At 32.2% G+C, this 18,211-nt stretch overlaps 1 protein-coding gene across 1 annotated transcript; it reads right to left on the bottom strand.

The window, feature by feature from the left end:
* Positions 1–12,783: 12,783 nt before the first annotated feature.
* Positions 12,784–18,063, bottom strand: LOC140052411 (rhodopsin, GQ-coupled-like). The gene is made up of 2 exons (XM_072098022.1): positions 17,901–18,063; positions 12,784–13,589 (listed from the first exon to the last, which is right to left on the bottom strand). Exons 1-2 carry the CDS (start codon positions 18,061–18,063, stop codon positions 12,784–12,786), a joined length of 969 nt encoding a protein of 322 aa, XP_071954123.1.
* Positions 18,064–18,211: the final 148 nt, after the last annotated feature.

Here is an 18,211-nt window from a genome sequence, read left to right as displayed (position 1 = left end):
TGGAGGGGATTGAAATAATGCAGTTCTTTATTAGGCCTACTAAAAGTAATATTCAAAATAATAATTATAATAAATAACAAAGTTGTATGTACCATGATTAGTTGATATGCCTAAAGCACTAAACACCCAAACGGCACACATCATATCAGGTAATCAGTTTATCGTAGTAGGACAAGACAATGTTAATTTTGATACCAAAAGTTCCGTTTAGATTTTTTTAAATATCCCTTTAACCATCATAATTTGAGTCACTTTATTTATAAATACCTTTGCATAGTTATTGTCTATTTTATTCTTAACGTGTCATCAGTGTCCGTCAGTGACCATCTTGAAAAGAACCTCTTATACAATATGGTATTTGCACACTAAGCACATTTCGTCCAATCTATCTGTTCAGAATCAGGATAGTAAATATTTATCAACTATTTATAATTATTATAATAAAGCTGTAATTAATAAAAATCAACCCACATCAAGTAAGTATATATTTACAATAGGCTAGGCTACGTGTTGATATAAAATAAGTTATTTTAGTACTTTCATAGAGATAATACCTGAACTGAAATAAAATCGATATTCATTTTTCCAAACAAGTACATAAACATAAATATGGTACACATCAGCCTCGTGCAATATTCTTCTAGTTCAACACATGTGTGTAAACAATTTTCTATCCAAATTTGCAAAACTTCAATAGGCCTATCTAGGCCAAGCAACTATGTCATTAGATTAACAACAATTTGACAAAACCATATCATTTTTAACAATACAAAATAAGGCATTATGGTATTTAAACAAGCCTCCAAGTTATTATTGTATTCAATTCAAATGCCATCAAGGGCTAATATCCGCTTTAACATACTACATCATACAAACATAATTATACATATTTACATTTAAAATTTAAACACATACAAATTATTCATTACTACTGTAGTAGTTATTATTATTTTTAATTATTGTAATTATTGTTATTATGATTATTGTTATAATAATATTTAATGAAAGTGTAACAAATTATACATTTACATCTTAAGGGCAGTTTTAATGTCAAGCACAGAAGAGGAAGACACGTTAAGATGAAAAGATTGAGCGATTGAGAGTGAGTGAGGTAGAGTAGAGTGAAGAAAACGAGTAGTATGTCCTTTAAAGGGAAGATGAGAAGAGTGTCATGTTTACTCCAATTCTGTCGAAATAAATTTGACTTCATAACTTTTCAGCTTTTGTAATTCAAAACATTTGATGTTATAGATAAGACTTCAAATGGTGTGTTTTGCTCTAATAAATCATCGTTACAACTTTATGTGAACAAGTTGATGAATTATCCAATTGCTCTGGTCTTATGTTAGAACACCTGACATAGCCTTTTATATTGATTGATTTAATAGTCCTGCTAACAATTAATCATTCAAATTCTAATGATTTTCAAGATATCTGATGCATTTCATATTTATAAGCTGATTAGATTATTATTAGATATACTTTATCACTTTATCAATAAAAATGTGTGTTGACAATAATGAGATGGCTAATGGTTGGTTTTCTAGTTATATTCCCAATCAAAATAAGCTATACTATAAGCTGTTTGAGCTATCCTGGAAAATCTTTTTTTATAAATGTTTTTCTTACATGTAATGTCAGAAGTTCATGTTAGAACTGTATATATTTATATGATCAGTAGGTTGGTCGGTCGGTCGGTCGGTTGGTCGGTTGGTCGGTGGTTGGTGGGTCGGTTGGTCGGTAAACACTAACTTGAGCACGCAACTGCAGCCATGTATATGGCCTTGGTAATACAGTATAACAATTCTACAAGCATATCAATTCATTCAATAAACAGAATACGATACTACAGTAATAAATTATGCTTAAGTAAAGGCCAAGTAATTACAGTTTTAGTAACAGTGGTAACTAATATTTATTTATTCAATATTGCAGATATTGAACTCACAACTCAATATATTTTCTGACGTTATGTGAGAACTTCCACATAAACATGTGGTGGTCACATAAATTTTATTATTTTATTTCTTCATTTACCATGAAAAAAATCCCAATGTCACACATAATTATAGATGATTATCTGCCATTGTTAATAAGTGTACCTGGTCAATCAGCCGGCGATGTTTTTGTAATATAACCCAACAGTCATTCCATGTAGTCCTCAAATATACTGAACTTGAACATTTTTGATTATCGTAGTAATTACAAAGGTATACATTCAATTCCTCAGTTGCTTCCAATGTTTTGTTTAACACCACTGGAGTGACTGAGGAATTGAATATAGGCCTACACATAGACTGGTTCACCCTACTATTCTATTTTCTTTGCATACCATACACTATCTTATATCTTATATGCACTATACCTCCAAATGTTATTACTTTCTGGGTTTTTGCCTCTTATATTTAAATTGTTATTTTGTTTTTACTTTGAAAGATAAGAAATAAATGTTATGAAATAAAATGAAACTATAACATTATTGAAAGCTATATTTTAGAAGATATTATATGTGTATGCTGAATAAATAGTGTGTGTCATATGTCACTGAAACCACGAGCAGGTGGTGGTGTAGATATTTTTTATATTTGTGAAAAAGAAAGAGGACAAATTTAGACTTTTGATTGGTACACACCTCGATGAATACACGTTTCGTAGGCCTATACAGTCTAGGCCAACCATTATTTCACACAGAAAAACACTAATAGCATAAGTACATTATCCGATTACTGATTACTGTACCATATTCATCAATCTTTATCTTTATGATATTTTGAATTTTAATTAATCGTCAACAGCAGTCCTACAATTGCCGTACGTCCATCTATTTTTATTTAGTTGGTACTCTTTTAAAATATTAAATGTTTTTTTAGCAACATGATGAAATATTCTGCGTTTTCTATCATATAGGTTTCATATAGGCCTACAAAAACCAAAAGGTTATCAAGAATAATGCACATACATCTGTAATAAATAGGTGATCATTACGTCATCCTATATATGCCTACGTGTTGATATTATTGTCGAATACTGTAATTTGAAATAGGCACGGGTACTTAAATATGATAGTGTGTATTATGATAATTCTATAAATCTAGTTTGAGAGGAGAGAGACTTTGATTAAATAATGCGCATAAGTAATGAGACAACAATCCGTTGTCTCGACGCTGTTCCTTATTTATTGGCATTGGATTTTTTTTATTTGCAATGAATCCGAAACAAAGTCTATTTGATTTAGTACGTTTAATGTTGGTTATATCACATAATGGATAGAATGCAGAGGAAAACTTGTCATTCAGGTCTGAAGAATGTTCACATGCTTATAGAATGGAAATGATTGCACTTAATACACCATATTTTGCCAAATGCCAATATATAGCACCCTCTTCATTTTCAATTGGTACGGTGTGACATCCGATTCTTCAGCTGTCATAGATAAATCTGACTATTGAAAATCGAGTTGAGAAAGTTGAGATACAAGAATGCAAAATAAAGAATTTGTTTGCCAGAATTGAATAAGCAATTTATTTTCTATTTCTCTTTTATTTGTTATTTTCTTGTTCCGTCTTCGTCAATAAGTTAACCTTTTGGTTAATAGAAATATCATTAAATGAACCAACAACAATTATTTCATTTGTAAATGAATAATAAATATTATCAGAGGATCCAAAAGAATAATGATATTTTATAGGCCTAAGAAAACTAAGTATATTTCTTAATATAGTTTCTCTTTGAGTGGTATTTATTTAAATAAGGGTAATAAAAGGAAATGCAAGGTACAAAGATATTTTGAATTCAATTGATCGAACGAGATGCTGGGAACAATACAAAATAAATATAAATCAGATTGCTATTAATTGTTACAGGAAATTATCCTTTATTTATTTATTATCATCAAATATCATTTCAACCACAGCAGCAATGCCAGTATAGCAAATGTACAGTGTAGCCTACTGTAGGACATAGATATGATGATTGTTCAAATATTTTCTTTACATCTCAATTTTATATCGTCTGAGATTGTCATAACAAACGATAGCGTTGCTGTCGATGATGATTATATATGGCTTCATTTTTGTGTATTCGATAAATAAGTATCGCGTGGCAAAACAATACTGTATTCAGTTCTTCTTGTTTTTAGTCGCGACTCTATAGTTCACTATGTCGGTCGGTCGGTCTGTCGGTCTGTCGGTCTGTCTGTCGGTCCGGTATCACTATGCGTTTTAGCACCCGACTTATGGCTGTTGGCCTTGTTTTTACTGTAAATTGATAACATGTCATCGTATATTATTCTAAAACCATATTAAAATACGGTAAATTGTGCAAATTTTTTGTCTATATTGTATGAAATATATAGTGTTTGGACAGACAATAAAGTTATTTTAAAGTATCAATAATAATAACTCCTTGAATGAATGAATGTATAATTAAATAGATAGAAATGCTGAAAGCTGATGTCACTACTCCAAACTGGCGAATTGGGTAAACATTGTTTTTGTACGGCAATGTTTAAAATGTATGTACAAACATGTATAAACACATTGTACAAAATAGCTGAAAAACAATTGTATTAATCCTAATGCAGTAGGCCTATAGACAAATCTTCATTTTATTTACCATATTAAAAACTTAGCGTGTTTTACCTTTATGAGGGGCCTAAACTAGGTACAACACTGATGTAGCCACAAGGCACAGTGACCTACTCTCACTAATTTTCCATTGTTTTTTTCAAAATAAAAATCTGCCATATAGAAGTCATATATTTTGACTGCGTTTGAAGTTAGTACGCCAGGAATGTTCGTGCTGCAGTGACATACACATTGAGAAAGCATCGTGACTGTAAGCATGTACATTGCGCTGTCGTGTTTACGTAGACTTTCTGTAAATACTTTCATTTACATATTGCATATCAATAATTTGCATATTAGTTTACAGGTTGTGGGTTTGTATATACAGTAATTGTAAGAAGAATGTACAGGATACCACCGATAGAATAACTACGAGTAGAACGGGTGTACTTAGATGTGAATTCTTATATTATAATGGTATACTTAAATGTATAATATACTACTTGACTTGATTTTTATCTGACTACTCATGTTTTTTATTTTTTATATATCACAAGCGCCACCGGTTTGTCATGATTTCATTGTAGGCACGTCTGTTAGGCAAGTTCCCTCTATTAATTACACTGAAAACCATTTGTTGTATGCAATCATTATTATATTTCAAACATAAAAAACGATTTGTCAAACATGAATTGGACTGGTGTTTATGGTACGGATAATCCTAATATTGCTTTACTTTCATTTGAAACTGAATTTAAACGACTGTATGATAAACATTTTACAAATTCAAGAGCAGTCTGCAGGTCAAAAAAAAAATAAAGACCTGGATGACGGATGAACTCTTAAATTCAATAAAGCATAAACAAAAACTGTATTCCAAATCCCTCCGCTATCCGAATGACAAAAACATGAATGAATATAAACAATTCCGTAACTCCCTTAACTCTTTAATAAAATTAACAAAACGCGATTATTATGAAAAAAAAGTTTAAGCAGCAGAAAGATAATATCAAAGGAACATGGACAATTATAAATAGTCTAATAAAAACGAATGAAAGTAAGCATTTCGAAGACCACTGTAAATTGCGAAGGAAACTTAACGGATGATCCCAACATAATTTCAAATCATTTTAATAATTTTTTTATTATTATTATTTTATTAAATTATTTATTTCTAAATTCTGTGACTGTTTTTGAGATTATGGATATTGTTATGCGCCTCAAAACTGGTAAAGCACCTGGCATTGATGATATTAACCCGTCTATTATTAAACAACTTATCCCTTTTATTTCTGAACCCCTCTGCTACATTTTCAATCTTTTTTTTGTAAATGGCACCTTTCCTGACACCCTTAAACTAGCTAAAGTAACTCCTATTTTTAAAACTGGTGACAAATCTGATTCCAGTAATTACCGTCCTATATCAGTGCTACCGATCTTTTCCAAAATACTTGAACGCCTTATTTATGATCGAACATACAATTATTTTCAAAAAAATAATATACTTTACAATAAACAATTTGGCTTTCGTAAGAACTATAATACATCCACCGCACCTTCTTCAATTAACAAATGAAATTTTTGGGGCTTTCGAGAGGGGTGAATTTGCCATTGGTATTTTCATTGATCTCTCGAAGGCCTTTGATACAATTGATCACGATATTCTATTATATAAGTTACATAATTATGGAATCCGTGGCCATGTATATAATTTATTCAAAAGCTACCTTTCAAACCGCAAGCAATGCACTCAATTTAAACATACCCTTTCTGATTTTCTTCCTATTATTTGTGGAGTCCCTCAAGGTTCCATGCTTGGGCCTCTATTATTTTTATTATACATAAATGATATCCATAATGCCTCAAATATGTTTCGTTTCTCTTGTATGCTGATGACACAACCCTAATTTACACTGATAAAAATATATATTTCCTTTTTAAAATTTCAACAGAAAATCTACACAAAATTTTAACCTACTTTTCTGCAAACAAACTTTCTGTTAATCTAAAGAAGTGCTGTTGTATGGTGTTTAAAAATTCACAAATACCACTAAATACCAGTACTTTCAAACTAAAAATTAAAGATCAATTAATACCTATTGTTGAGAAAACTAAATTTCTTGGTGTTTATCTGGACAGTAAACTAAATTGGAAACATCAGATTACTCAAGTCGAAAACAAAATATCCAGAAGTTCTGGTATCATATATAGATTATCATCTTTAATCCCTCAAAACATACTCCGGATTCTTTACTGTTCACTAATCCTCCCTTACCTCACTTACTGTAATATTATTTGGAGTTCTTAAAATTTAGGATATTAACCATCTTCAACAAAGGGTTTTTCTTTATTCATGGCTAAACTCGATCCTGCCATCATACTTTGATGATTCTTTTAGTTTCAATCTTAATTTTCACAAGAAGCGCAAATATATATATCATTGTTGTTACTTTGGGAGTACGGAACCTGAACTCTTGTTGTAGTGATTAGGTTCACTTTTAGGTTCCTGCCTACTCTCTTAGTTTCTGTGTTTTTGTTTGTTTGTAACTGGTTTTTGGCAATAAATAATAATAATGATAATAAATCAAATACGTATTCCTTTTTTTAAACTACTTCTTTTAAACATTAGCATTAAGTTTACTGGTCCTAAACTCTGGGATAACGTACCTTAATATAAAAAGTGATTTGTCTAAGAATAGTTTTTCTTTTAAATTGAAACGGCACCTCTTATCTAGTTATGTGTAATTATCCTTTCACTCATTGTAGTTTTAATATTTATTCTTTTCGGTACCCTGAAACTAAAAGTCTTCATTACTGTTTTTGTCCTGTTTCCGGTTCCCGTGTTGTCCTGTTTTTTTTTTCCAGTTTTTATGGGCTGCCTTCTACAACCTTCGCTTTTTTGGAATGTTGCCCCTCTTATGTTAATCATATTTACTATTAATTTTTATATTCTATAAAAGAAAAGAAGAGAAATAAATGTTACTTTGATTGATTGATTGATATAGGCATACTGTTGTCAGCAGAAAAATAACATTTTTCTTTCTCATAATATTATAATCTATACCATAGTTCCACACGTATTTAATGTAATGCTTCTATAGCCTACAGCAACCATGTTGCTAAGGATGAACAACCTAAAAATACAGCTTTGTGACATATATTTCATTCTCTAACCTTTAAATGCTATCTGATATAAATTGATAGATATTTCAAGGCTTTCAACGAATGGAAATATCCTTTTCTTTAAACAAAAACAAAACTCTTAACCAATGCAATCTAACAGGACACTGAGTTTTCCGTGCCAATAATAATTCGTAACAGTCCTCTGATCTTATGTCTGGTTGCGACAAATACCAACATAATACTGTACTATGTTCATATTCTCCGCGGCGTGCGGTGCTGTTAAAAGGCGTGGAACTGATCGTGTCGCAGCCCTTTGAACACCAGAGCTCAGTATACTACCATTTTCTAAAGGCGCGTACTGGAAAAAAAAAAAACACCCCAAAATATAATAGAACCATTCAACTTTTACCATTTAATATAACTAATACTGAACGGCAGGTGACACGATGTAAACTACTCACAAAGCACAAACAATTTAAACACATACGAACAAAGCGTTTGAAAATAATTAAGAACTATCATTATTTATTATATGAATACGCATATAATATAGGTCCATGCTACTTTTTCCAATTATGCCTATACTATAATTATATTAATAACCGTTTGTTCTATAATCTAAGTATAATAATAGTAAGTTAATGATGCTAAAATGTTCAATAATTCAAATTGCAATTTCCAATTATTTACATTAACATACATCATACATAAACAGTGCTAAAATGTTCCTTAAAGCTGTATTGTCCCCAAAAAACAAGTAAATGTTGAATAAGCCATTTTGTAGTTTACAGTTATTTACTTCCACAGTTAAAAAAACACTAACTTATAAAAATACAAAATAAATGGTTCGATTATTTGTCCAAAAACAGTTGTCTGACATTTTTTTAAATTACGTGCTTTTTCAGGTAAATGCTTTTTTAATTTCGGTGAAATATACAAATTCAATTTTCATTCAGGCTTCGCCTCGTGAAATTCAATAGCAGCATCGTCTGTTTTGTTCTGTAAACAACAAGATCAGAACAATGACAATGACAAGAATCTACTTAGATTTTTACTCAGACTGCGCCTCATGAAAATAGAATTTCAACTTTCACCTCATGACATTATTTGTGCCATAGAACTCATACATTTTTATAATTTTTTTTGTCATAGCTATTTATCTTTGAGTCAATTTGTTCTAATAAACTGTGTATAAGAAAATGTTTGCATAGCTATCGAAACAACTGAATACAATAGTTTAAATCGTTTTGTTCATATCTAAAACTGGCCAATGGTATTATATGTCTATAGACTTACTTATATAACTATATATATTAGTGGTAATACAAAAATAAATAAACATTCTGTAATACATGTTCATTGTGTAATAATTGTCTAATACAATTATATAATAATATGCTATATAATTCAAGATTGTACTCAACCAGCGAGCTTATTAGGCACGTGAACATAAAGCACTTACACAAGCATAGATTACTTTAAAAGTATTGCACAATGTTATACTGTATAAATAATTTAAAAATAAAGCATTATAATATCGATCAACAAAATAAATATCAGTTGGCATGTGTAACCTTATACACATACCACATTACATTATCAGTGTATTTAGTGATCTATGTTAAAGCATGGATACATCAATGCTGACCAAACATCTACACCGTTTACAGATGCGTCGAGAAATCCTTTTTGGCTGATCTAGAAGTGCAGACCAAGGGAATCATGAGACATACCTTATTATTTCCCAACAGCTTTCGCGTTCAAATAACGTTAATACTTCATTTATGATCAATAAGTACAAACACTGACAAAAAGTCATATAAAACAAATAATTGAACAAGCATTAGCGTGTCGTTAAATGAAGCATTTCGTCCAATTACAAAACGGTAATGTGATTTCAGTTTGGAATAGCTTTTTGTTGGAGTTGCCAAGTTGATGCCGATAATTTCATTTCGGAAAGAAGGGGTTGTTGAAGGTGGAGGTACAAAACAAAATATGTATAAAATAATAACATTAATATTTGTAATAGAACTAAAATATCAACACTATAGGCCTATAAGTAGATCAACTGTGGTGAGTTGATCAAAATTCCAATTTTGAGAATATCCCCGGATCAGCAGTAGCCTGTGTGGTTTCACAATGACCGTAGTTTCGGCCGGTACGTCTGGTGAACGTTGAAAACGCCCACAAATGGGAAAACAGCCCTAAATGTGAAAACGTATCACCCACAAATGTGAAAACAACCACAAATGTGAAAACAACCACAAATGTGAAAACGGATCACCCACAATGTGAAAACAACCACAAATGTAAAAACGCATCACCCACAAATGTGAAAACAGCGCCCACAGATGTGAAAAAAAGAGAGACATTTTTGCTAAAAAATGTAAAATAAAATCCAAATCAAATTTAGAGCTAGGCCCAAACAATTTTGATCGAGTTAATGTCAATGTTATATACATTGTGGGTGATGCGTTTTCACATTTGTGGTTGTTTCACATTTGTGGGTGATGCGTTTTCACATTTGTGGTTGTTTTCACATTTGTGGGTGTTTTCACATTTGTGGGTTCAACAAGGTCTCCCATGTCAGTGGAGAGGTTAATTAGGAAAGAAAACACTACATAAAAGGTCCCTATAGAAAAAAGCTATAGAGCTTATATGGTACCCTCTTGCTCTCATCCTGTCAGTGTCATTTAAATATATTTAGGCATACAGTACATGTATAGGTGGTTTTACAGAGTTTAGGTGAACTGTCTATGAAAAATGTCTTTTGTAATGCATAAAGGACTGTAGTAACATTTAGTAGCTTGTCGATTTTTGAATTGAAAACAGCTTCGTCAAAATTTGCTCTTATTTGTTAAGTGATTCTATAATTGGTTGTCATATTTTATTAAGTTTAAAGCTATCTGCACTATTAAACTGTATGTGACAAACAAAATGTGATGTGCCCATATATGGATACGATGACGTCATATCACTACCATATTTGGGCACATCACACTTTTTTAGTCAAAAACTAATTTGATAGTAGATATTTAATCGAGTACAGTGTTCAGACTAAAGTTGCTAGCGTCTCTACATTTTGATGTCCTCGTCTGTCAGTGTAAACGTAGGTTTAGGTCGTAGGTTTTTGCCAAATATTAATGATTGCTTAATTAATGATTAACTTTCAACCCAAGATCATCTAGCGTCTTAAGGTTATTGAAAAAAAATGTTAGAAGAAGAAAAAGATGACGTTTAGATGATTGTTACTTGGGCATACAATTACAAATAAAGAAAATGGCTGCTTTTGATCATAGAACATAGATAGAAGTGCTGTAGGAAAGTTCCATGAGTTAAAAAGAAGTTTTAAAGGATTATAATGTTGTCATAATATTATGTTTCTGATTTCCTATGGTTAGATAAAGGATGTTTCAGGCTATAGGTCTGCTTAAATTATGAGCCAATCAGAATAGTATAATGTTGGTGGGAAACTTTTTGAGGCAATATTTGTTGATCCTCCTCAGAAGCCCCTAATTTGTATGTCTAGTATAAGTAGTAAATGTTATAGATATTAGGGGAGAAGAGAAAATAATATGATATTAGAAAGACGTATAGAGTATAGAGAAGAAAGGTCTAGACTGACAGAAAGTTGTATTAATACTGAGTTACAAGAAATAAAAGTTTTAGCTGAATACACTATACTTTTTGTATGTGGAATCATTTGGCAGTCAGTGTACGTCGCGTGAATTAAATACGCCAGAGAACACATTACGCTTGGAACCAACTCTATAAAATTCACTACAAATGTCTATATGAAGACGAGAAGGACCATTTTAAAGGCGTAAGGTACCATATATGGTTTCCAAAAAATGAAATAAAGAAGTTGGAATCATGTTGGTACAAAGGGTCAAGAAAGAGTTTGATAGGGCAAGGCATGAAGATGACCAACTACATGAGGATTATTTGTATATCCCAACGAAAGGATGTGAAATTGTTGAAAAATCGTCGCTGACAGTCTGTATATTAGATATATTGGTCAATATGGGATAGACTACCGAATACCTCAATTACAAAAAAAGATGCTGTTTGCTGTTCCAAAAATACCGTGGATTAAAATCTCAATTGTTTTAAAAATATAGAAATCAGGCAAGCCATTACACAATCGGAAAAAATCTTAATGAAAACCTTAGTAGGTTATTTAGTTCTGAATAAGTGTTCGACTCCAGCTGTATGGCGTAGAAGAGGAGGATCCCATATGTTGTATATACAGTATGACGTTGAACTTTTGAAAACCTATAATTTACTTTGCTAATTTTAGGCTGAAACAATAATTCGTTAATAATCGAACATTTACAAGATGGACGTAATTCGAAGCGAAGTGAGTTGATGTTGTTGACAAATAGGCAATAAGCAGGGAAGTGTTATATTACAATTATACTCTCACTCTTCCTTGGTAACATGTAACACTGACGCTTTGCAACTCTTTTACCCAAATGTTACAATCTAGAAGAAGATCGATATTTATAGTTCCACATGAAAAACTTAATCAGATTGGTACAACTATTCATGATAACAACACAAATTATGAAAAAAACCAACAGAAAATGTATAGAATGAATACATACAAATATAGAATTGCATCAAATACAAAGATTCTCTGATAATGACATCACAGGATGTACACTGGCCCACAAATAACTATTATAAATAGATTTCTGATTCGTCATTGTGCGTATGACGCATCTCGCTTCCAATGATCCATTGGTGTAAACTAAAACGATAGTTCAACGGAAAGCGTCTTAGTTTAGTGTCTTTATAGACTCTTCTCTTAAAAGAATAAATGACGTCATAATAATATAACACTGTTTCAGGTTTTTGTTACATAACCTAGGCTTCTAACCTCAACCAAAAAAAACCCCAACGAATTCTAGCTGAATTGTCAATAATGATGCCTTCACGATGCCCGATTACGACCACGTCACGTTTATCAAGTGGACATAGAATCGCAGTAAGCCTTGGCGGATCATAACATGAATAAGCAGTACTGAGATATTGTTTATGACGTTATTAAGTACATTTTCCCCATTAATTTAGTTAATGTCATCCCTATGTATCACTGGGGCTTTGTGGTTGGTACGTCCTCTAAAGGAATACTATTGGCCGGATCACATTCTATCACAGGAGTGTATGTTCGTCGTAAAGTTTGACTGCGTGACTCGTGTCCCATCAACTTCTCATTTTCAAATTGCTTACAGCAGCAATGTAAAAATCGCTCAGTAAATGCGATTTTGAATTTGTCATAAGACATTGCGTACACAATTGGATTCAACACCGCTGACGTTTTTGCCAAAACGACTGGTAATGTCTGCACCATCGGTGAGACTATAGATGGATCTATGAATTGACCAATAAACGCAACGGAGGCATATGGTAGCCACGTCAAACAGAACAAAGCAGTCATGATCATTCCTATTTTTGCGATTTTGAATTCAGATTTACTTTTGCTCGGTGATTTTGTGTTCCTTGATATTCGTTTCATTTCATTGCGATGATGTCTCATAGTCGATACGATCTTTACATAACAGCAAATAATTAATGCCAGTTGAAGGAGAAAATCTGTTCCGAATATCATACCGACAAAACACTTGTTACTGATACTCTGGTCTGTATAATCAAATGTACAACTCAGTCCGTATCCTTCACGAGTATATCGACCGAAACCAAGAAGTGGCGGAACTGCCCAAGCTATCGAATATATCCAAACAAATGCTATTATATACATAGATCGACGCTTCGTCACAGTACGTGTAGCTTTCATTGGTTTACATATGACATAGTACCGATCCAGAGATATAGCCGAAATTGTGGTTATAGACATGACACCGAACGTAGAACCAAAGAAGGCGTAAATTTGACAACCTAAAAAGAAAAAAAAATATTGAAATAATCCTCAATCTATATTATAATTTGAGTAAGGGAAAGTGAGTTGTTATTGTAAGACTCGCTAGTCGGTGAACGGATAATAAGTATCACTGTTATGTATATTACAATGTAGTAGTAAATAAATATTTTTTGATTTCAATTTTAAAGCGGTTTTAATTTTTCTATAAAATAAATTTTAAAATAACACCAATACAACTAGGCGAACGAGCGCACACGGTACTCCACATGTTTATGGCCTTCATTGTTTTTTCCATTCCCGGCATAGCGATGATTTTCACAATGCTAGGCTAGCGATGGATTTCTGATTTGAATTACTTATTTTTTATATATAAAATAGTTATAGGCCTAAATTTAAAAAAATATCTTTTTTACAGTTGTATGCTTACAGGATGTTGTAGACAACCCGTAAGTAGGCCTACGTTGGATGAAGCATTGAAACAATTTTGAGTAATTTTAAGAGTTGCCGTGCCTACGAAACTTTACATTGGCGCCCTAATGATTGTACGTAGGCCTACTATAAAGAGTATGTCATATTCAAACGATATTGTGTTTGTCATAATGTATCCAGGCGTAGCGATGATTTTCACGAAGCTAGGCTAGCGATGGATTTCTGATTTGAATTACTTATTTTTTATATATATTATATATTATAAAAATAGTTATAGGCCTAAACTAAACAATTGTTTTTTTTACAATTGTATGCTTACAGTAGACAACCCGTAAGTAGGCCTACGTTGGGTGAAGCATTGAAACAATTTTGAGTAATTTTAAGAGTTGCCTACGAAACTTTACATTAGCGCCCTAATGATTGTACTTAGGCCTATAGAGTATGTCATATTCAAACGATACTGTGTTTTTCATAATGTATTAGGTTTACAGTTTTATTTTACTAGACCTACATTATAAGCGTTTCCATAGTTGTACAATAAACTACAAAAGAAAAGGTTCGTTCTTGTTTTCATTTTTTTTTTCACCACCAATCCATTTGAATAATACAACACTACAGATAATACAAACCGTCAATCTTTTAATAGTAACCCACACTCTAGTAGTAAGCCCTCTTTTAATAGTAACCCACACTCTAGTAGTAAGCCCTCTTCTAATAGTAACCCACACTAGTAGTAAGCCCTCTTTTAATAGTAACCCACACTCTAGTAGTAAGCCCTCTTCTAATAGTAACCCACACTCTAGTAGTAAGCCCTCTTCTAATATAGTAACCCACACTCTGTAGTAAGCCCTCTTCTAATAGTAATCCACACTCTAGTACTAAGCCCTCTTCTAATAGTAACCCACACTCTAGTAGTAAGCCCTCTTCTAATAGTAACCCACACTCTAGTAGTAAGCCCTCTTCTAATAGTTACCCACACTCTTGTAGTAAGCCCTCTTCTAAGAGTAGGCCTAACCCACACTCTAGTAAGCCCTCATCTAATAGTAACGCACACTTTAGTAGTAAGCCCTCTTCTAATAGTAACCCACACTCCAGTAGTAAGCCCTCTTCTAATAGTAACCCACACTCTAGTAGTAAGCCCTCTTCTAATAGTAACCCACACTCTAGTAGTAAGCCCTCTTCTAATAGTAACCCACACTCTGTAGTAAGCCCTCTTCTAATAGTAACCCACACTCTGTAGTAAGCCCTCTTCTAATAGTAACCCACCTTATAAGTCAATCTATAATAATAACCCACTACTCTAATAGTAACCCATGAGGGTTAATATTAGAGTCACAAAAACTATTGACAAAATGAAGATTGGTCGTTTATGATGCAGCCGTATTTTGAAAATAAGGAGATAATGCATGTTGATCTCGATGCAGTTGAATGCTTATACGTGTTAGATTCAATCGATATTATTTATAATGAATGAGTGGTGGAATGGTACAAATAATGCTATGAAGTGAATGATGAATGGTTATAATTCTTACTATTATTTGTTATTTATTTTAACCTTTCATCATTCACAGAATGACATTATTCGTACCATTCCATGAATATAAAACATTCATTATTTTTATTATATAACATCTAAATAGATTCCTGTCAATTGAATCAGATTCAATAAAAGATAGGCCTAGGGAAGACCGGGCCGCTTTGACAAAGAGGCACATTCAAACATTGAAATCTTTATTTTGTATACGAAAAATGCCATGGCAACCCTATCACAAGCTATTTACCTATAGAGTTAAGTATAAGCAAATTTCGACTAACTCAAGAAATATCACTATAATAACACCTGAAAGTAATTATTAGTGACGTGACTTACGATATATGATATATTACATATTATATTTATTTGTATTTTATAAACACACCTAAAGTAGTGTTAATTATGTTTGCCAACAAACGAGCAAACAATCCTAGTCCAAGCTAGGCTAGAAAGACAGCGATACCATTACGAAACTTCGATAGGCAAATAAAACTGATTCCACGTCTTGTAGCGATGTTCCCATTAATTAATAAATTAATTAAAATCACATTACGATCTAAAATTAATTTGAATGTCTTTTTTGGTCTAAATTAGTAGGTCTAGGCCTACATTTATATCTCTTTAAAAATGTACTTTCGTCGCGATACGCAGGTAGCGGGAAGCTTCTGCTCTGAGACGATTCGGCCCGAGGCCATAATTTATTTTATATAACACCTAAATTAATTTCTATAATTTGATTTGACGATTGGGACACATGGCGTGCACTATTAAACGATCGTTTAACGGTACTTTTTCAACATTTTTTAAAACGTTTCGCGGATGAAAAAAAAAATCTAGTGTACAAATTACTGTAAAATACAACAGCATTTTGTTTGTAAACACCAGCAGAAAATATTTGTGTACGATTTGGAGAGATATGTGCCTATATGTACTAATTTCATTCAAAAAGGCTTTTAAATTAGCCTTAGATAATTTTTAGGATTTTGATTAATTAAGGGGACATCCCTACAAGAGGTGGAATGGTTAGAAAAATAATTAGCCTATATATGAGTTCAGTTTCCGGTCGAAGTTTTGTATTCAGCTACAGCCTAGCTGAGCCAAGCCTGTTAGTATTATTAGGCCTAGGCGTTTTAGCCTTGCTAGGCATAGGATAATTGTTTGGTCGTTTGTTGACATAATTAACACTACAGTGCGGTGCGTTTATAACATCCATATAAATAATAATATTCAATATAATTATTAAAAACCAAATGTTACTGTTTTAATTAATGTAAATCAAATATAGGCCTTGGCTAGGCCTACTTTTTATTTGATTCAAATGACAGGAATCTATTTAGATGTTAAATAAAACAATTAATGAATGTTTTATATTCGTGTTAATGGCATTTGGTGAATGCCATTATTTTTACAATTACACTCAAAAACATTCATTATTTTTATATTATAATAATTATATCAACTTTGCCAATATCATGACCAAAAGTGGGCCGAATCGTCCCGTACCGAATCGTCTCGGGCCGAATCGCCTCGGATCCGTATCACACTTTATCATCGCGGCGGAAGTACAAAATAGGCGGCTGATTTATAAAGTAATGTTTTTAAAATATTTTCCGTACGCGAAAGATTTTATTTGTTACTATTAAACGATCATTAACTAGTACGTACTATTGCACGCCATGTGACCCATAATTGTCCACTGAAATGACATGGATTTATTTAGGTGTTACATAAACTGCATTATATAATTCTTATTTAAAAACTAAACTACATCTTCTTTTATTAAGTTGCCGCCTTCAACAAGCTCAAGAATTTGCAACTAGAAAGCCTACAAAGGCCTACTCAGGCATGCGCAATAATTTGTCGTATTTCACTGGATAATGAGCAGTCGTTTAGTCATCAGAGTACGTAAAACCATGTTTTCCGGTTCACATTAGCAATGAATTCAATCCATCCTCTTAATTGATTTGATATGAAAATGAAGACCTGTTTCTATTTATTATTCAATTTCAAGTTCACTTTAATTTAGAAATCGCATGGATGTCTTTGATAATTATTACTTCAAAACTTCTACCAAATTGGTAGAAGTTTTGATGTACACGCTATTACAAACTTCTGCATGGATTGGTGACATGATTATGCATTTTTATCATCACTAACTCCACTAATTTACATTGCTATCAAATTTGCCAAAAGGCACATTTACCATCAAATATGTACGGTAATTACTGAAAATTAAACGTAATCGAAAGAATAGGAATAAGCTTTGAATATTTTCGTCAAATGCGTCAGATGTTATACTATAATGTTAACACACAATATATCATGGTCACACATTAACGATGTTATACAAAATGACTTGTCTTACCTACGTCTCCGTATAACCATTTGCCAACTACACTGGTAATAAACATGGCTGGAAACTGGGTAATCACCATATTTAGATCACTAACGGCCAGATTTATGATCAGCATGTTTCCAGGTGTGAACAGTTTCTTTGTTCTATAATAACAAGTGAATTTAAACGTCATATATTTGTAGCTTAACATTGTGTGAATATGGTATATAATATATATAAATAATACATACATAAAAGTATCCATACTGTACATAAAATTGTATTGTATTTTTTGTTACACGATAGAACACATTTCAAGTACATAGAACATATACAAGTCG

This window comes from Antedon mediterranea, chromosome 6 (genome assembly GCF_964355755.1).
Source record: "Antedon mediterranea chromosome 6, ecAntMedi1.1, whole genome shotgun sequence".
NCBI classification, from domain to species: domain Eukaryota; kingdom Metazoa; phylum Echinodermata; class Crinoidea; order Comatulida; family Antedonidae; genus Antedon; species Antedon mediterranea.
Note: the sequence above shows the minus strand (reverse complement) of the source record. Positions and strands in the feature narration are given on the sequence as shown.